Genomic DNA, 21,262 nt, shown 5'->3' with positions numbered 1-21,262 from the left:
AAAATTTATTTTTTAATTTAATTTTGATCTTCATTTTTTAATTACTATTTTTATTTTGAATCATTTTATATAATTTATTTTTTAATTTCATCTTTTAACTTTTGATTGATTAGAAGTTGGGTTTCATGGTTTTTCAAGAGAGGGTGCTTCTATTCTAATGACCAAGATCGTATGTTTAAAAAGCTAAAGTGAATTGACATTATTTTTTATTTATTTATTTATTTATTTTCTTTTATGTTCTCATCATTCACTATTGTTTTTTTTTTAAAAAAAGGGCTTTGTTATTTTCTTCGTTATTTTTATCCCGGGTTATCTCGATTTCATGATTTAAGTCGTGGATTTAACGGGATAACCTGGTTTTTCTCGGTTCTAATTACCGGGATTATAGATTTGTCATTCTAACTTGAGTTGATTTGGACTAATTTTTTTATGTTGTTTTTTTATCCAATTTTGTTTGTTCTCTTTTTGGAAAGATGTTTGTTTTTCATTTTTATCTATATGTTGTCGTTATTTAATTTTTATCATTTAATTAAGTTAAAATTAATCTATTCAGCTGTCTAACTTGAATCACTAATCTTCTTCTTCTTCTTCTTCAAAACATGTCTATAAAACCAAAAAGAAATTAGTTTAGCCCTGCGGCGTAACTCTCGGTTCCCCCACCGAAACTAAAACATGAAAAGTTGCGATTAAAGAAGACAACAAGAAAGTAAGGTTTGACCCATACACAGCACAATCAAAGCAGGGACAGGTTCTCCTTCTCTATCATTGGAAAATGAAAACAAAATCTTGATTTTTCCGTTAGAATAATTGTCTTGGTTTATCTTAATCTCTAAATGGTCCACTATCGGACAAAGCATCCATGCTGCCTTATCTACTTGTAATTAATAATTTACGATTTGAGTCACCACCATGATTACAACCTTGAATATTTATGCTACAAAAAGTCTTCTTCCATGATCATAGATCACTGCGTGGGACACCTGGTCATAAATCATTTTCACATTTTTAAAGCCCTAGCACCATCAATATATAAATTAAGGGCAAGTGGCTAATTAATCTTCCCTGAAATGAAAGGAAATGAAAGGGTTTATCTCTTCATGGTCCCACTCTTGAAGACTTAGCGAGGAAGAAAAACTAGGAACAGTTGGTAGGAGGTAGGAAGTTAGATACCTCAGGCACAAAAACTTTGGACCCATTAAAGCATGTTCCAAAGAATGGAAACAAAAATTTTGTTTTTTAGTACTTTGGAAATTTCCTAAACATCTGCCCTCATCTCTTGTTCTTCTTCTCTATCTTTCCGTATTAGTCTGCACAAAAAAAAATGTATATTGCATATGTGCTTAGGGTTTTCTCATGTTTTTCGGTTTCTTTTGAGCCTAAAACTTTTAATTTTCTAAACAGTTAACAGTTTTCTTGTTAAGAGTATCTTTGCTGGGGAATCCAAGAGCACCTGACAGACTATTTTTTTATATATAGAAACAGGTGGCAGAAAAGGCAGGGTGTGGATTAAAGTAGTGTTTTGGTATTGATTTTGGTTGATCAGACTGCTCTTTCCAACTTTCTGGCTCTTTTTCACCATATTTTGGCATCTGGGGGAGGATCATATAGCTAGTTCTTTGTTTAGTTCTTGCAGCAGCTTGTGGCAGTTCGGATTTAGTGTATCAGAATTGGGATGTCTCAAGAGATCATGGAAAATAAGATGGTGATCAATGGAACTAATAGTGTTTCAGAATTCACTCGTGACACAACTTACACCAAGATTTTTGTTGGAGGATTGCCATGGGAGACTAGAAGTGATTCTTTACACAGGTATTTTGAGCAGTTTGGAGAGATCAAAGAAGCAGTTGTGATCATTGATAGGAGCACAGGAAGATCAAAAGGATATGGCTTTGTAAGCTAGCCCTACTGTTTTTAGCTAAGTTTTCTGCAGATTAGGCATGATCATGTATGTGATTCACTATAGTTTTGTCATGTGTGTGCTTCTTAGGTAACTTTCAAGGATCCTGGTTCAGCAACAAGAGCTTGTCAAAATCCATATCCTGTTATTGATGGAAGGAGAGCCAACTGCAATCTTGCTGCCTTTGGTGCACAAAAGAAAGGTCTGATTAACTGCATCTGGTCCATGATTGCTTGCCACTAGTAGGAAGTTCATAATTCTGTGTCTTGATTCCATGTTGGTGATTTTTATTGTAATCCTTGTTTTTTTTCCCTTTTTCCTTAAAGCTGCAGGAACTGATAAACTTGGACCTGCAGCATCAAGATCCATCACACCATTAAACACTCATGGCCCTTCTGCGTACTTCAATCAACAAATACCTCAATATGCATTTCCTAATTCAGTTTTTGGGTAAAGAAACTATCTTATTTGAAAAGAATTGTCGAAATACTTAATTGTCTTCTAATTTTCTTGCCCCTTACCTTTCAGGTATCCTATCTACCCACAGAGCACTTATGCAATGGTTAGTTTTTCTGAGATAGCTCACTGATAAATGCCTGCATACACAGGCAGAAGCGTGTACAGGTTTTGATTGCCCAACAAGTTTTTTTTTTTTTTTTTGTCTTGCAGAATAATTTTTACAATGCATACGGAGGGAAACAGTTTCCATTCTATTACCCCGCCGCGGCACCAGGTTCCCCTGGAGTCTACATGAATTACTATCCACTCTATGCTCAACATGGACAAAACAGCCCAAGTCACTACCCAAAAATGATGCACAACTCTCAGCAACACAATGCTCTTGGGACCTTATCGAATCCTACTTCAGCTTCCTCCTCACTACCAATTACCAGTTAAGTGTCTAGAGAAATTTTGTGTTATTACTATTTGTGTTGATGTTTCCACGAATTGACACTCAACATATGACATCATGATATGTACGCAGAAGCAAGACCTGCCGCGGCAGCAGAACAAACAGCAATGAGAGTGCCAGGAACTGTATCTGAACAGAAGAAATAGGCTTGATTATAACAACATTATTAGTTCACACCATTTCAGAGTCAGCAGGGTGTAACAGAATAGATTCCATAGAAAGAAGAAACTTTTACAGGTTCTGTATAGTTTACTTCTTCAAGACACACACCATCATACAGTATGGTCAGAATTTTGATCAAGCATGGATGCTGCTGCACATTTTGTCTCTCGGTGATGGTTTAGCACAGTTGTGTTTTCACTTCAAAAATTTTCCTTTCTGAAATGAAATGGGAATTGAAAGTTTATATAGAATTCAATCATGTTTGCATCCATGAATCCATTTGCATTAAAATTACATTTGGTTGAGTTGAGATCAAAATAAAAAGATTGGATGGCTTGGCCATCAACTATTTCTGATCAACTGTGTTTTACATAACCAGCGTGTGTTAATTTTTTTATGAAACATGATCTCACACACAATATTGCTTTTAGCTAATTGATTGAGACAATTTTAGCCAGCCAACCAGACGCTGAGAAGTGTTGTTGGGCTTTTGCTTGCCCTGAAAACTTAGCCCTGTTTGTTTGCTGGAAAGTAGTTTTTTTTTTAAAAGTGAATTCCAGGAAAGTGAATTTCGAGAAAGTATTTTCCGATGTTTGGTAGTGTAATGGAAAATAAGTTGGAAAACACTTTTCAGTGTTTGGTTATGTCATGGAAAATGAGCTGGAAAATAACTTATTAATGTTTTATTTTTCTCAAGTTTATTAAAATAATGAGGAACAAATCTTACAAATTAAAAAGTTTGAATGAGAATGAAATTGAAAAAAAATATAATTTCATAAATTATTTCAAATAAAATAAATAATAATCAAAATAATAGAGATCAAATCTAAAAAATTAAAAAAAAAATGAAAGGTGAATAAATTAAAATAATAATAATTAACATTTCATAAATTATTTCAAATAAAATAAGTAACAAACAAAAAAAAAAGGATCAAATTTGATAGATAAAAAATTTCAATAAAAAAATGATAAGAAAAAAGCAAATAGCAATTATAAAAATAAGGACTAAAATTAATATAAAAATTAAATTTTAAGTGATGGAATTGAAAAATAAATATTCAAAACAAATTATATATAACAATCAAAAATTTGAGGATCAAATTTGATATAATCAGCAAATAATGACATTTCTAAATTTTTCACTACTTCCGGAAAGTGTTTTCCGTCCAAATTTTTCAGGAAAACACTTTCCTGAAAACCAAGCCAAATTTTCCTTTGACTGGAAAGTGTTTTTCGTTGACCAACTTTTCTAATGGCAAACAAACACAGGAAAGTTTGGAAAGTGGTTTTCAGGAAACCACTTTCCGGAAAACAAACACAGCCAAAAGGGAAAATAATTTTCTGGAAACCAAACCAAATTTTTCTTTAATTGGAAAGTGTTTTCCGTTGACCGGAAAATGTTTTTCGTTGACTAACTTTCCTAATGGCAAACAAACACAGGAAAATTTGGAAAATGATTTCCTGAAAAGTGAATTTCGAGAAACAAACATGCCTTAAGCTTTCGATTCTTTCCCCATTGTCGAAACTTAGGAAACATGGTGAACTTCTAGCCCTTAGATTCAACATTTATAAGCCTTGTAAAACAAACCCAACATGCAGAGTTCACAGATATTGAAATCATAGAAAAGATTCATGGTTTAAGGATATGTTAACCCTCGAGCCCAAGGCACAGCCTCATTCCCTTGAAAGGAGAGTGATTGAAATCATAGAAAAGATTCATGCCTCGAGCGTGAGCCGGGCCAAATTTTTTTCAACACTAAAAAAAAATATTTAGACAATAATCCGAGACAATCTAGATTAAATTAATTAAAAATATAATCCAAGATATAAGACCGAAAAAACCCGCAAAAAGAAATTAAAAAAAACATCATAAAAATATAATGTCGAAGAAGAAATCCCGAGTCAACTTAGGGTAACTTAACGAACTAACAACCCGCGATATGAGATCGGGATAAAAAAAAGAACATCAAAAGGATGACCTAGCAAAGAAAACCAAAGTTCAATTAAAAAAAAAACATCAAAAAAACCCAAAGCCAACCCGGGTTAACTTTATCAACCCGCTCTCGGAATAACCAAACATAAAGAAAAGCAAAAAAACGACAAAGCTCAAAGGCCAATAATTTATTGCAAAATGATGAAATTGAAAAAAAAAATCATAAAAATATAGAGGAAAAAAATCTGAGTCGACCCGAGTTAACTCAACTAACCCGCCTACCGCGACATGAGATCAGGATAAAAAAAAATAAACTTCCAAAAGAAGGACCAAACAAAAAAAGGCCCTAGCTAAATAAAAAAAATATTGTGAATGAAAACACAAGTTCACCCGAGTTAGGTTGACCAACCCGCTCTAGAAATAACGAAGCGGAAAGAGAAGTAAGAAAATGACAAAACTCAAGGAAAAATAATTGTATGTAAATTAATAAAATTAAAAAAAAAACATAAAGTTATATAAAAAAAAATTGAGTCAACTTGGGTTAACCTGACTGACCTCGCCACTCACGATATGAGATCAGAATAAAAAAAAAATAGACTTTCAAAAGAAAGACCTCGTAAAAAAGAACGAAGTTAAATAAAAAAATATTGAGTAAGAAAATGCAAGCTAACCTGGGTCAACGTGATTAACATGCACCCGAGATAACCCAAAAGAAACAAAAGTAAAAAAATCACATAGTTCAAAAGCCAATAATTTAACGTCAAAGTATAAAATTGTAAAAAAATAAATTTCACAAAAACAAACTGAGGAAAAAAAACCTAAGATAACTATGGTTAACTTGACTAACATATTACCCGGGATATGAGAATGTGATAACTCAACAAAAAAAAAAAGTGCAACAAACAATGAAGCTAAGGGCTTAGTAACCAAATGGCAAATTATAAAAAATAATTTTAAAAATCAATTTTTAATAAAGGACCACCATGCTGGAAGGCAACTACACAAAAAATAACAAAGTAAAATATCCAATCATAAAATAATTTAAAACTCTAACAATACATACTAAATATGGTATAAAAATGAAAGAATATAATTAGGGGTAAATTGTAAAACAAAAAAACTAAGAAAATGATAAAAAAAAAATTACTAAAAAAATGAGGACCAGAACTAGATAGAAAATCAAATTAAATGTTGAGGGACAAAATTAAAAAGATAAATCAAGAAAAGGATAAGAATATAAAAATCAAAAGAATGAGAATAAAAATGAATTTAAAAAATGTAATAAAATGAAAATGGATGAAATTGCAAGAAAAAAATAATCAAAAAAAGTATAAAACATAGAAATAGAGAATTAAAAGTAGAGGAATTAAATCGAATAAAAAAAATCAAATTGAATAAAATGTCAATGGATGAAATTGAACAAAATCCAAACTTCAAAAAGGTTCAAAAGCCAAATAAACAGTAATTAAAAGAAAATGGACCAAAATCGATAAGATTACATACCAGATAATACAATTCATTTTTTGAAAGTTCAAACATGATTTTCTAGGGAATGAGAGAGAAAAGAGAGAAGGAAAAAAAAACATTCACCGCAGCCCAACCAAACCTCCTTTGTGAGCACGTATCACACTGTCGAAAAGATGATGATGCGACGCTCCTAACACCGCAGTGAAAGTGGGATTTTGGTTGCTATACGGGCTCTCAAGCACCACTTGAATAGCGTCAAGGCCATCATATATTGACGTGTGCGTGTGATTTTTTTTTTATAATATCTTTAAACCTAAGATTACCAAGACGTCCTTGTCAAAATCCAAGCATAACAAAAAAACAATTTAAAAAACCCAAAACACCCCCATAATTAGCCTTTGATTTTTCGAATCTCAAGGATAATTTTATCATTTTGATTGTTTTAATAAAACAATCTAAATATATAATTATACTGCAAAAACAAACATTGTTGCATTCAAGAAGGATGAATCACTCCCGAAAAGAAATCTATTGATTCTCTGACGATTGGTTGTGATGCATCTCCATATTGGCATAGTGTGTTACAAAGATAAAAATTCGCTCTAATCCTTCCTCCTCGTCGTGTGTTTTGTTAGCATTCCAAGCTTTGGTTTGAAACCTCGAGGTGTTGCAAAGCTCATGAAAATGAATAGACAAAGCGGTCATGGCAAGCATTACGTGAGCTAACATGAATTTTTATAGATATTCATTACCCCTTCAGAGCCTGCCAGAGGCCAACCTCTCACTTCTCTCTGCAATCAGTGAAATATCAATTATTTTGGGTCCACTTTACCTTCTCCTCATTAGAAAAAGCTACAAAGTCCAATGAACCCAACCCGTGACTTTCCCATGAAATATATTAAAAATTAATTTAATATATGCACCTAGTCAGCAATGCTGCTTTAGTAAACTTTTGTAATTTTTAATGATGTGATTTTGAAGAGAAAAAAACCATGTCATCATAATCAAATGAAACAAGAACCTAACTTGACCAACCAGAACCAGAAACCTAAAAGTGATGCCAAACACTTCTTCCATCACTTTGGGGCATTGGCCAAGAAAAGAAACCCAAAACTACTCCAAAAGTAAGAAGAGGAGGAGAAAAACTGTGAAGGAGTCCATCTCAATTGACAAGAAATATTCCCATGGTATGAGTTCTCAAGAAATTCATCATGACATGCAACATAAATAAAGCCATTCATATCCTTGAAACCCCATCCAACTCTATAGTCTGCAGACAAAACCACAAACGACCCCCTACAGGTAACAAAGATACAGGGCTAACATGCTGGGATAGATATAGAAGCCACAAGCACCTTCAAAAGATTTCAGTATCTACATATATGTGTATATATTAATATATCTATCAGCAGTTGATCAGACCAGGAAGCACTAGGGATGATTCAGTTGAAAGGTGGACGGGGGAGGCGAGGCCGAACAGGTGTCTTTGAAGGGCTCACCCTGCATGTATAGAACAAAAGATCGTTATAGACACAAAAAATTACAAGGAACAATTTGTAAGGGAAATGGAGAAAGTGAACAGCCAGTTGGTACAAAGATATCCGACAGGTTACCTTATTGGCAAGGATCCCAGAACCGCACCACTGCAGTTAAGAGCTGCAATTGCACTCTCTGCCTGCAAGAGTTGAGAGAACAGCATTATAGACATTCTTATTGCATAGTACCCAATTAAACTCACAGGTCCACAAAATCAAGCCCCGACATGGGAACATTCTAGCATTTTGAAGTTTAACTAACCAACAGCAATTGCAAACACATCATAAATACTAACGATGAGATTAAGAAAATAATGACCTTTCACCTTCAAAAGAAGCAAGGGCTACGATCCTGACAGTCAAGCCTAAACATTTTCCAAATAGTCATGCCTAAACAGTTTCCAAATAGTTGAGCCTGAACTGTTGGGAATCTTTGGACCTAACTTCTATACTGTCATGGTAAAGAAGGGATAAAAAATAATGAGCTGAGGCTATGACTTCACATAGTGTTCCACTGTGGAAGCAAGCAACATCAACCATATGGTGTGTGTGTGTGTGATAATGTTCAACAATATGTGCATTTCACTAGACATCCCTCCAAGTTTATAAACCCAGTGGCTGTAGCCAAAACATCAGGAAGTTGTGTAGATGATGCTTTGGAAAAAGGTATGATTCTATAGACCTGGATGGAGCACAGAGGACCACTACTTTTAGATCCATCCAATACAATGGTGAGACCAAAATATTTTGATGTGTGCATGACCAGGTTTTTGGTTGGGGAATACAAGATCAGTCCTAATGAACTTGCCGAGTGTGGAAACGGAACTGCTTTCCCCAGGTAAACATGGGCTTGATCCCTGGAGCACCCAAAGGCCAGAATCATGCAAGCTTCACTATTATCTTTGAATATAAAAGTGTGAAGAAACTAAGATTTTTATGATAATTAATTAATTATCAAAGCTTAAAACTATTGTCTGGGAAAGGGTTAGGTTGGGGGATGAGGCAATGGGCTAATTCTAAAGGTGCGAAGACAAAATGAAGAATTTTAGGACTAATGAGAAGTGAAACAAAACAAACTAGATTAAAGGAGCCAAGAAAAGTGAGTGGTAGTTTAAGGACTAAGTGCAAACCAAGACAAACTAAGCATTCCTAATAAAGTAGAAGATTGACAATGCCTCACAAACAATTTCTGCCTAGAATGAAGTACTCTAACCATCCAACTCAATCACAAGTGCGCGCGCGCGCAGAGTCAGGGTCCCCTAAAGTCAAATGGGATGGCACTTCCCAATGTTGTAGAATTGACACCTCTATACAAATCTATCCAGAGACATTATAGACAACATTAAATTAGTCTCTTAATCACAACGTTTTCAGCATTTCATCTTCTTACTAAATAAAGGCACTGTTGATAGTGTGCCTCATTCTAAAGGAGCCTCAAGTCTCAACTTCAATTTCAAATCAACGCCACCACTAGATCTCCACCTCATCAATTCTCCTAAATGGTGTTGATTCAAATTAAGTTCTACACCAGTGCAATTATCATGATTCACGAAATTCCAAAAGGTGAAATCTCAATCAACTCGAAGACTGACACTGGAGAAAGAGATCGAAAATAGTGATATGATGCAAAGACATGTTTCACAACCAAAGAAAGCAGTGTGAAGGGATGGTCTACGACCAGGTTTCACACCCATGGTACACAATGTTCCAAAACGAGAAATCAATTAATATTAACCAACTCCAAGACCAACACTAAAGAAAACAGATCCAAAAATGGTGATATGAGGCAAAGACCAGGTTTCACACCCAAAGAAAGCAATGTGAAGGGTCTGCAACATCCACAGCCATATATTTTCCCACCCTGACTTCTTTAGTGCCAATCCTGTGCATAGAATGACATAGAAGAACATAGAAGGACAACCAAAAGGGTACGTGGTCAAGACTGAATGGACTCATAAAACATGATTTTATTTACGAGTGACTCATGATTCAACAAAAGGGAGGCCTCAATATTTCCTACTCACTAACCCCAAACCTTTAATTGCACCCAAGCCAGCATTAGTAACCTGAACACCAACAACTACTACATTGGAAATCTTATCGGAACTTTAAATCCATCAAACCCAATTGCATTTTCCACAATCGGTTTATGAATGAACTTATTTGATACCACAATCAATGTCTTAACTATTGTTATATGGTTTTGAGCAGGTACAGAATCCTCAGTGAACCACAAAAAGGAAATTTGACTAGAGTTTCTGATCTGCTGCAGCTCAGGTTAAAATTAAAGTTCTCCAAAAACCCCCATATAATTCTAACATCAAAAGTAGTGTTTGTTGTAATCCTTTAAATGCCAATTCCAACATAGCATGAACATCTCTCATTAAGAAGCTCAATATGTGGTTCATATGCAACCTCTAAAAAATGTTGCAACTTCTGAACATTTCCAAAATGAGAAGCCCTGATTAAACATTAGGAAGTTTGATCCAGATCTGAATGCTATAAATATGCACAAACACTAGCAAAACAGAAGAGAGATTGTTTTGACAAGGAAAAAAAATGACAAAACATGCTTTTCAGACAAAATTCTGGAAAATCAGGCATGCGGCCCCGATAGTGAAGAAAAGCAAATGTCTAAGAACATGGAGTAATTCAGGCCAAATGAGATTGCAAAAACAACTCTACATAATGAATGGTTCTAAAGTAGTAGAAGTTAACAAGACACGAGAAATGGCATATATATAAAACCAGCAACATATGGATGCTAAAATGCCAGAATACAAAGATCAAGAGTAAATGGGTAATTACCACTGCGAACTCAACAAAAGCTATGCGGGTTGAATGATGATAATCTCCCAGGAGCCTCAAGCGATGAACCTATTAAAAACAAAATGTCCAATAAGGAATGGTCCGCAATCAAGGACAGGCAATGTTTGCAATTTTGTTATACATCCCACTACAAACCTCTCCGCAAAAGGATTCAAAGAAGAGCCTGACATCTGCCTGGGTAATCTACATTCATAGAAATTAAATAAATTAGGAAACATGTTCCAGATATAGCTCTTAAAAACATTAGCACACATCATGTATCTTCCAATATTACCTTTTTGTCAATATTTGTACAATAAACAGTCCTTGCACACATCTCGCGCTCATCTTCAGACTGAGGATCATGATAATGTCAGCAAGGTAATGAATGAGAAATTTAAGACAGGCACCATTCAATTGATCAGGTTTCTAAAGTGATGATTGGTTATTGAAAAAAACCATCCATTGCACCCGAGAAAGTCCTCACCCTTGGCAAAAATGTTGGGTTAACCGGTGCGATTGCAGTTTTTGATGGCAGCACTCTTAGCGGGTAAAATCCAAGAACAGTCCCTGACAAACTTAATGCAGTCCTTGCACCTTCTGCAAGCACATTTGATTGTTAAATAGCTACGCTCATCCACTGAGGAAAAAAAGATATGTGAGCTTTTGAAATTACCTTCATCAGTAAACTCGACGAAGGCAAAACGTAGAACAGAGTTAGGGTCACCACATATACGACAGTCAACAACCTTTGTCCCAGAAAACGAGAGGAAATCAATAAGAAACACAATCCACTATCAGCAGTTAACAAGATGAAAAAGGCACATGTGAGAGAAAACAAGACCATGGCCATATACCTGTCCGCAATGAATAAAGAGACCTGCAAGTTGCTCTTCAGTAACCTATATACCATCACATGGAAACAATGATCCCAAAATCAGCATACAAACAACAATGAAGGCATAAAAAATCTAAATGGGGAAGATAATACCAGAGCCAAATGCAACTTCTTACCTGTTGATCAATGTCTGAAACATATACAGTCCTCTTGATTATCTCATCTCGCTGAGCCATACTTGTCCTGTTGTTCATCCTTCGCCTCCCTTGATTATAGCTGTTCTTCTTCTGTAACCAAAATTAGCAGAGATAAATAAAAGCAACAAACTCTAATCAGTCTATTCCATTTCAGCAGCAACCACAAAAAAGCAACAGTCAAAACAGAAAAAAGTACCCATTTTATCCGCAATCACATGACAACAACCAAAAAAACAAGAAACAAGAGGAAAATAACACATACCCTTCTATTAGTCTGTCCATTGGCAATCCCATTATTAATTTGCACTAGAAAATTGTTAGCATTAAAGCCAAAGCCGTTACCAAAAAATCCAGGATGATTAGCTAGTGAAGGAGGCACAAACTCTTCAGCCATAGGATTCAGCTTTGACAGCATCTCCACCAAATCATTCATATCATTAACCCCGTTAGATTTAGCCCTTTGATGATGAATCTGATCATCCCCATAGCCACCAGACTGGTTCATATCAAACCCATTTTGCATCTGTGGCCCATTAGTCTTTCCATTGCTTAAACCCCCGGTCTCACCAGACATGCCATTAATACTCTGATGATCATTGTTTTGGCCTTGAAAGTTTGAGTCTTTAGTGTTGTTAGCCACCACTGGTTCATTTCTGGGTTTTGATGATGATCTCTCAAGATCTTTCGTCTCTGATGACACTACAGTGTTGTCAAAGTTTTGACCAGTAGTTCCATTCCTAACCCCAGCATTCTCGGCAACAGCCATGATCAGTCAACCAAACAGACAAACACTAGGCCCCCCCTCCCCTCTCTCTTTGTATCCAAAACACAAACAGATGCCTTCTTTTCTTCAGATTTCTCTGTAAATTTCACAAGTTTTTATCAGAAACCAATCAAGTCACAATTTTTATTACAGAAGTAAAAATTCTAAAGAAACCCATAAAAGAAAAACACACAAAAAAAAGAAAAAAAGCCACATACCTGCCTGGTTTCCGTTGTCTATACAATTTCAATTAGATGTTAAAGAGATAACCCAGCTGAGGATTATCTTTACAGGAATGATAAAAGAAGACAAACAGAAAGAGTAGCTTTTACTTTATTAGATTACTATAAGTTTTTATGTATTGATTTTAGTGTTGGTGATTCTCTCTGTAGATATAGCTGTGGAGAGAGGAAGAAACAAGTAGAGAGAGAAGGAAAAGGGTTCTCCTTTGGATCGTCCGTTTATGCCTTTCTGGACCTTGCTTTTCTTTTATTTCCTTTCTTTTCCCAAAATTTTGTTTAAGATAATTAAGACACCCTAAGCATTTTTTTTTATTTTTTTATTTTTTTAGTTTAACGCAGGTATCCAGGTCAGCTTGCGCACACCTCGACTATTTCTACAGACCCTGAAATTAACAACCATGTAAACCTCTAGTGGCCATCATATGAGCAACCATAGGGCTCGAATCTGAGACAATAGAAGGAATAAACCTTTTAATTTTAAATTTTTACTATTAGACCACTATCTAGATAGTTATTTTCTTTCATGATTTTTACTATGATGAGGAGATGACTATGGTGCCCAGGGGATGAATATAACGATGACCAGACCCATGCTTCTTCTTCTTTTCGGTTCCAATGATGGCCATGTACGGATAGCTAGATAAGCTACTATTTAGAATTGCATTTTAAACTGTGTTTATTTTAAATTTTAATTTTTTTTATTAAATATTATTTATTAATATATATTTTTGAATTATTTTGAAATAATGAGACAAAAAACAATATTATTTTGATGAATTTTAAAATAAAAATACTTTAAAAAATAATTATTATTATATTTTCAAATACCCTTTAAATTCAATTCCACCTGAAAAATCTGTTTCATATAAAAAAATTAAAATATAATCTAATTAAATTTAAATTGACTTGCTCGGCTTGTGACCTGAATTTTATGCTAACTCTACTGTTAAATCAGATTTAATAAGGATGTATATAATGATACTTTTTGATTTTGCATAGTTATTTACTAACCCAAAAAGCAACCACCATGGATAAAATGTTTGAAGGGTGGGGGTAGGTGGATTTGTGCTCATACCATGTTTGTATTGATTTCTATCTTCCTATCAGCAGTTACCATTTGATAGTGTTTGACTTCTGAAATTGATTATTCTAATCTCTTGAGATTATCTGCTTCTTCTTTTTTCTTTTTTTTTTTCTTTTTTTTTTTTTGAGGTTGTGAGTTTATTTGTTTATTGTCATCAATGACTTTTTGAATTTTTTTAAAAAAATCTAATTGGTTGTTTTTAACTTGCTATGTGTGTTAAATGATTTGTTTTTTATATCTTCAATAGATTTTTCTATTTATACAAAAGATTTAGATTTAGGTTTTGTTTGGATGCGGTCAATTATATAACTAGATGTGTTTCCAAATACATTTTTAGTCTAAAACACTAATATAATCTGGTTTTAAAATATTTGATTTGTTATGAATAAAAACTTTAGTGCAAGCATTAGTGATTGGAAAATTATTTTATTTAATTTAACATGTAATTTTTTAATAAAATAACCAATCAAGCATAAATCTTGTTATAATTGATGATACTAAATTAAGTAAACTCAATGACAAATGGTTTCATTGTTTTTAACTCTAATCTGAGATTGGTTTTGTTATTAATTGTGACTTAGATTATAATTCATTAAGATATAGTGAAGAACTACTTTGAATAGTTAATTAAAGATAATTCAAATTAGAGTTGAGTAAAAAAACTGAAAAATCGATTAAACCAAAGATGAACTTTTGTTTGGTTTTGTTATTAATTATGACTTAGATTGCAATTGATTACGATATAGTGAAGAACTTTTGAATAGTTAATCAAAGATGATCCAAATCTACCTATCTATTTATCAACAACTCAAAAATCTACTCATAATTAATGACTATAAATAAATATTAAAAACAATTAACTACACATTCTTATTAACCTATATATCTACCAACAAATCAAAAAACTATTTATAGTTAATAACTCGATAAATATTAAAAATAATTAACTATACATTTCTCGGTTAAATCAATATTTGTTACATATTAAAACCCTGGAAAAGAACATAATCATAAAAAGCACTCAAAATATTTATTTTTTTTATTAATTCAAGCCTAACTTGTCAAAAAAAAAACTATTACAAAGCTTTATATAGAAAAAAAAAAACCTATTGGTATTGAATAAAAAAGAAAAACTATTTTATTTGAATAAAAAACTAGAAAATCCTAATAATACAAAAAAAATATACAGAACTCCTAAACGTATCATATACTTAATCATCACTTTCTAGAACAAGATAACACATTTTTTTATATATACTGCAGAATTCAAGTCATGCTCCAAGACTATTATTTATATTTTGAAGTTGTTTTCAAAATCGAGATGCATTATTCTACATAGTATGGGATTTTAAATTAATTCCAGATCTTAAATATTTTTATCAAATTATTCCAAGCTTTTTAACTACACGTGTGAAAATGCTTTACAATAACGTTTACTTGCCCCAAGAACTTCTTGCTGCTCCGGATGGTGATACAGGCATGTCTCTCATCAGAGCTAAATTTAACTTTAAAAAAAAACATCATAATTGTTTTTGTTTAATTGTTATTTTAAATTCAAACGTATTAATTTTATGCCATCTTGTAATATTTTATTTTCTTGTACACCCAAACAATCCTTGTCCCCTTCCCTTCTTTCTGTCCCAAAAGATTCACATAGCTATCATGAACCTTAATTACCAAGACCAGAACAAATGCTTACAATTAAAAATGTTTTTTCAATTCGTTATTTGATTCTAAAATTCTTGCTTTACTTGTAAAAAATCATATTTTTGAAACCCGGCCCGGGTTGAAGAAAAAATAAAGAAAGGAAAAACCTGGTGTGATTCAGTCAAAAATCCGGTTGTAACCCGTTGACTTTTTTTTAACTAAAACGATATCGTTTTGATCTTTATCCTAGCCAACACCATAGTTATAAGACCCGACTTGATATTTAACCTGGTTCCAGAGTATCATTTATAAATTGAGAGAGTTACCATGTTTGACTCGGCCCAATCTAAAATAATATCATTTTAATATTTTTTTAAAAATCAAAATGGTATTATTTTAGTTTTTTAAAAATAAAATAAAATGTTATCATGATTTTAACTGTATCGACCCAATCACTCTCTACTCGGTTCGACATGGAATCTAGGCTTGACAATATCTTGAATTAGTAAGTCGTGGAATTAAACCACTAAATTAGACCAAATTTTATAATAATAATAAACACGCAACATCAAGAAACCCATAGAAAATTAATTTCCATGTAGTTGGTTCGGTCCATCTAAATATCATAATTATTGTTTTTAAAAAACCCACCTTCACGATTAGTTGATCATTTTTTCCCAAAAAATCCAAATTAGTTTCAATTTAATCCATCGATCCAGTTCTGTCAAACCCCCAAAAATAACAAAAAACTCCATACATGCCATTTCATGTCATGTACCATCCATCCATGCATGTCACATAAGCAACGATGCGATCGGATGTACCCATGAATGCTATAAATGCTAGCGTGCGGGCGAGCCTAATCTCCAGAACCATAGCAAACGTCACGCTAAGTGCCACGTGTGATCTAGCATTTGGTTGTTAGGTGATAGAGTCACAAAAGCTGTCACCGTGCACCGCCGTGATGAGCAGGTAGATAGTATCGGTTTCTATCTCCTCCTCGAGAAGCGCAACAACCATGGAGCCTAGTGGGCCCACACTTTGTGCTGGTGTTAGAAAATCAATAGTACTGCTAACTGACTGGCCTAATCTCTTATTTTTGTCTTTTCCTTGCCAGTGAGGGTAATTTTGTACTTTTCTCCATATTTTAGGGCCATATTAGTTAATGCTTTAATTATTGTTTTTTTTAATATTTTTATTTTAAAATATATTTAAATAATATTTTTTTTTAAATCTACATTTGAATCACCTCATCAAAATAATTTTAAAATATTTAAAAAAATTAATTTAAAATAAATAAATAAAATAATTTTTTTAAAAATATATTTTTACAACATAAAAATAAACCAGATTTAAATCATTCTCTAATCCTATATTGCCTGTTTGAAAGTGTGATTATGGTTGCTTTTCAAAATACTTTTTGTGCCGACATGCATCAAAATGATATTTTTTTTATTTTTTAAATATTATTTTTGAGATTAACGCATCAAAACGATCCAAAACATACCAAAAAAATTAATTTTTAGCAAAAACAAAAAATTAAATTTAAAAAAAACACGATTTGCACTGCATTTCTAAATATCTGACATCGTCTAAATAGGTTAACATTGGTAAATAAGAACGGTTTTATTTCATGATTTTCTTAAAAAATTAAACCGATGTAGTTTTTTTATATATATAAATCGGGTTTTTGAATAAGTTGATTGGGTCGTTGTTGTTTGCTAATCGTGTCGTCGGAAATTGACAAGGTCAACTCATGCTGGAGATTTAATAATACTGCTTTAATCAATACTTTTATTCCGATTAATGTGTTTTATAAAAAAATATTTGTTACTTTTTTTTTTAATCTGAATATATGGAAATAACATGGAAACTAACTTATTTAACACATTTAAATAGTAAATTCAAATTTTATTAATTAATCATTCGATCAATATATTGTTCAAACCTTAAATTTAAGTTGAGATTAAATTAATATATTATCCAGTTAAGATTATTAATTTATCAGCAATGTTAAACTATATAGATTTTAATTATTTAAAGGTACATTCAAATGATAAATATCATGTTTTTTTTTATAAAAAATAATATAGATATCCGAACTAGATTATATGTATCTCAACTAATTTTACATGTTCTGAAGTTTTTAAATTGATGATCTCTAAATAACAAATTCAGATACGCTTTTCCAGATTGATGCCTGCTAATTCAATACTATATTAAGAATAAAATTTAAGATATTTTTATGATATAAATATGTTATTTTTCTAGAGAAAAACCGAGAATGGAATCTTGATTCAGAAACCTTGACCCGAGGAAACCCTAGGGGGCGAAAACAAGAGGCAATAGTTATTTGTCAACGGGTGGCCTTTACCTGTTCAAGCCACCAGAGAGGAAGGGTGCGGTGCTGCTGCAATGGAATTTGACTGTTCGAGAATCGAACTTGTTGTGCTGGCAGTTCTATCCCTGTCCATGGCATAAAACAACTGTATACATAGATAGATGGATAGACATGAAGACTGTCCTAATTATGAGATGAACGTGGAGAATTTGGACAAGGTTTTGACCATGTTTTCTATTTGGACTTTGGTGCATGTTTTCCAATTTAAAAAGTCAACCAATGTGATTTTGTCTCTGTAAATAATATTATTAAGTACTCGATTGAATTGTATAGATTAATTCCAATCTCCTTGTAGTCAAGTGCAAAGAAAATTCATCTTCAGACGAGGAGGTTGATGGTTTATTTTTATATTTTAAAAGTGTTTTTAATATTAATAGTAATAATTATTTTTATTTTTATTTTTTTAAAATTAATATTTTTGTACTTCTAAATTATTTTGATATATTAATATCAAAAATAATTTTTAAAAAATAAAAAATATTATTTTGATAAATTTTCAAGCAAAAATAACTTTGAAAAATAATTCAAAATAATTTGTTTTTTTTTAAATAAATAAAAAAATAGGACATTATAATCGACGTTTTAAAGAATTTATTCTATCAAACATAGCATGGCACATGGATTTCAAAGGGTTTGTTCAATCGTACTTGACATGAGTTGATTTAAGAACACTCTAAAGTTAATTGTTTCGAGTGAACAAGGTGGTTTATGATTAATTAGGTCTACTTATTTAACGATCTTTATTGTCATGAAATGAAAAGACTAATGAATTCACAATGCGTAGGTAAAAGTTTCACTACTTGTTTTTTCTAGATAAATTAGTTATTTTACCTGCGTTTGGCTGTGATTTTTATTTTTCCAGGAAAAGAAATGAATTTACATGTTTTTTCAACATGATTTTTTTGACAAAAAAAGTTCTAAGCATGAATAGAAAAAAAAATCAAGAATAATATATGTCAATAAATACAAAATAAAGGTGTTAACATATCTATTGAACCTAGCTTTGATTATTTTTTTCGAACACCAAAAAATAAACATGCAAGTGTTGTCCACGTATTTTTTGACGTCGAGAAAAATATAATTATGAGTAAAAGTGTTGATGCTTGCACATACAAAAATAAAATGAGGATCATATGTTTGCACTCCGCTGCAATCTAGGTCATGAGATCATAACAATCTTGTAAAAAGTAAATCGAAACAAATTAATTATACAACAACAAACACGAAACATGTCACAAAGATGATTTGAATATCGCCCTTGAAGCCGATGTTTGGTGGCTGGGTGACTCCATACTTGCTGTCTAAAAAGTGTGACCACTACCCACTCGTTGACATGTGCAACACGTATATCGTCAACTTTTTTAATAATATTTATATTTATAAAATTATTAAATTGTCTCTCTATAAACTAGATTATTAAAAAAAAACATAATGAAAAAAAAACCTCAAAGTTAAAAAAAAATTTACTTTTAAAGGATCTAAGTCATTTTATTGTATTTAAAAAATTGAAAATGTAAAAACTTCCTTGTATGTCAATTTTAAAAAAAATAGTTTTAAAGGTGGTATAGTAAATTCACTATGCTTTAAAAAACATGAAAAGACTAATTTACCTCTTTTTAAATTTAACAATAATTAATGGACTCTTGTAAAAATATCAAATTATCCCGCCAACTATAATTATATGTTTTTGTTTTATAAGGGTAAAATTTTCATTTCACGCGCCCACACAAACTTTATACCAATCCAATAATAATAAAATATGATATTTTATTGTTTTTTTTAATAAAAAATACTATTCTACCTAATCTTTTAAATCCACGTGCTATATATATATATATAAAACGTGTTTTCCTCTTTAAAATTGAAGAAACAGCAAGCAACTGAAACTGATGGCTGAATTGCAAATGTGAAAAGAGAGCACTCTGGGTAATGGACCCCATCTAATCTTGATTGTGATTGATTCGATTGCCAAATCTCAGCCATTGATTTGTGATGGACAGCATGAGTGATGGGCTGTTTTCAAGATTCAGGGTGCTCGTTTAAGCGGCGTGTCCTTGCTTTAAAAAAAAAAATTATTTTATTTTTATATTATTTTAGATGAAGGTTAAAAATAAATTTTAAAAAATAAAAATATTATTTTAATATATTTTTTTAAAAAATAAAAGCTATCTCACCTGTCCTTACATCCCTGTTTGTTTTTATATTTTAAAAGTATTTTTAAAAATTTTAATTTTATTTTTATTTTTTTACTTAGAACAGTCTTTTTAACAACGATACCAATTTCTAATACTAGTATTTTAAAGAACAAAACAAATTGATTATTGTTGAAGTATCAATTTACTTGAATCTCCAAATAAAATAAAATCACTGCAATTTACCCTACAGATTCTTTCGGCTTGAAAATCTTAAAAAACAGCAGAGTTGAAATCGGTGCCGTGACTCCAATACATGATGCTCAAGTCGAGGGAGCAGAGCATGAAATCGATGCTATGAATGGTGGCCTGTGCAGCCCCATGTGCTCGGAGGTCGCGATCACTAGGGAGGCTCAATGCCTTGCCTGAAAAGGCCTTGCTTGCAATGGATAACGCATTCAAAGAGGGCACGTAATTGGCAAATCCAAAAATCTTGTTAAAAAATGGAAACAGAGAGAGATTGTGAAACCCTTTGTGTGTCTCCGAGTGTCTGAAAAACAAACAAAAAACGAGATGATCCTTATCGCCCCCACCGCTAGATCTCCACCCTCATGCAATAAATACCAGAGGTGCTTTGATAATATGGCTTGTTCTGTTGTTTTCATGTCACATCAGCCACAATAACTAAAGACGGAAAGATATATCTCATGAGCATCCTCATAAATCTTTGAAGTGAATGAATTTCAGGTCTCTTGGCCTTAGGCAAACATGCATAATCTCTTGGCAGGGTTTTTTTTTTCCTAAAAAAGAAAGGAAGTCAACAAATCTCGCATCCAAGATTATGCTTTTTTTTATTATTATTATTAATGTACGTATTCGTGCTAGTTTATGCGCATCTTAACTAATTTCATAGATCTTAAGTTAGTAACTATATAAGCTTTCAGTGGCCCTGAGTTAGTGACTATATAAGTTTTCAGTGGCCCTGAGATTTGTAAGACTTGAACTGGTAACCTTTAGAAAACAAATCTAGAGTCTAACTAGTTGTGGTATACCCTTTAGAGTTATCCAAGATTATGCTGTTGTAATATAGAGTCAAGGTCGGTGAACTCATTAATTTTTTTCTTGAATGTACAAAATCGATGTGAAGATGCACTTTTAAAATTGTCTGAAAAGAAAAAATTAATAATTGATGTATTATTAATTATTATTGCTTCTGAAGGGCTAAAGAAGCTACTCATATTTA

General features: G+C 32.3%; 2 protein-coding genes across 5 annotated transcripts; one reads left to right on the top strand and one right to left on the bottom strand.

The window, feature by feature from the left end:
* The first annotated feature begins 1,076 nt into the window (after positions 1-1,076).
* LOC7496427 (uncharacterized) lies at positions 1,077-3,228 on the top strand. Of its 2 annotated transcripts, none has more exons than XM_024582698.2 (6): positions 1,077-1,891; positions 1,988-2,099; positions 2,224-2,347; positions 2,426-2,459; positions 2,567-2,789; positions 2,883-3,228. In XM_024582698.2, the coding sequence occupies exons 1-6, from the start codon at positions 1,673-1,675 to the stop codon at positions 2,954-2,956; spliced, it is 786 nt and encodes a 261-aa protein (XP_024438466.1). In that variant the 5' UTR covers positions 1,077-1,672; the 3' UTR covers positions 2,957-3,228. The 2 variants fall into 2 exon arrangements, with proteins under 2 accessions (XP_024438466.1, XP_024438467.1); XM_024582699.2 differs by having other exon boundaries at positions 1,078-1,891; positions 2,230-2,347.
* Positions 3,229-7,513: 4,285 nt separating this feature from the next.
* LOC7496426 (polyadenylate-binding protein-interacting protein 10) lies at positions 7,514-12,999 on the bottom strand. Of its 3 annotated transcripts, none has more exons than XM_024582555.2 (11): positions 12,732-12,999; positions 12,013-12,610; positions 11,730-11,837; positions 11,573-11,617; positions 11,392-11,464; positions 11,203-11,315; positions 11,011-11,070; positions 10,872-10,919; positions 10,716-10,784; positions 7,986-8,047; positions 7,514-7,872 (listed from the first exon to the last, which is right to left on the bottom strand). In XM_024582555.2, exons 2-11 carry the CDS (start codon positions 12,514-12,516, stop codon positions 7,815-7,817), a joined length of 1,140 nt encoding a protein of 379 aa, XP_024438323.1. In that variant the 5' UTR covers positions 12,517-12,610; positions 12,732-12,999; the 3' UTR covers positions 7,514-7,814. The 3 variants fall into 3 exon arrangements, with proteins under 3 accessions (XP_024438323.1, XP_024438322.1, XP_002317806.2); XM_024582554.2 differs by having other exon boundaries at positions 11,730-11,840; positions 12,732-12,998; XM_002317770.4 differs by having other exon boundaries at positions 11,730-11,840; positions 12,736-12,998.
* Between the last annotated feature and the right edge of the window lie 8,263 nt (positions 13,000-21,262).

This window comes from Populus trichocarpa, chromosome 12 (genome assembly GCF_000002775.5).
Source record: "Populus trichocarpa isolate Nisqually-1 chromosome 12, P.trichocarpa_v4.1, whole genome shotgun sequence".
Taxonomy (NCBI): Eukaryota; Viridiplantae; Streptophyta; class Magnoliopsida; order Malpighiales; family Salicaceae; genus Populus; species Populus trichocarpa.
This window is presented reverse-complemented; position numbering and strand designations above follow the sequence as displayed.

Coding starts and splice junctions, on each gene's coding strand:
- LOC7496427 (XM_024582698.2), top strand. CDS start 1,673: ATGTCTCAAGAGATCATGGAAAATAAGATGGTGATCAATGGAACTAAT. Junction 2,460..2,566: donor CACAGAGCACTTATGCAATG/GTTAGTTTTTCT, acceptor TTTGTCTTGCAG/AATAATTTTTACAATGCATA. Junction 2,790..2,882: donor CTCCTCACTACCAATTACCA/GTTAAGTGTCTA, acceptor ATATGTACGCAG/AAGCAAGACCTGCCGCGGCA.
- LOC7496426 (XM_024582554.2), bottom strand. CDS start 12,516: ATGGCTGTTGCCGAGAATGCTGGGGTTAGGAATGGAACTACTGGTCAA. Junction 8,048..10,715: donor CTTTTGTTGAGTTCGCAGTG/GTAATTACCCAT, acceptor CAACTCTTGCAG/GCAGAGAGTGCAATTGCAGC. Junction 7,873..7,985: donor CTGGGATCCTTGCCAATAAG/GTAACCTGTCGG, acceptor CTATACATGCAG/GGTGAGCCCTTCAAAGACAC.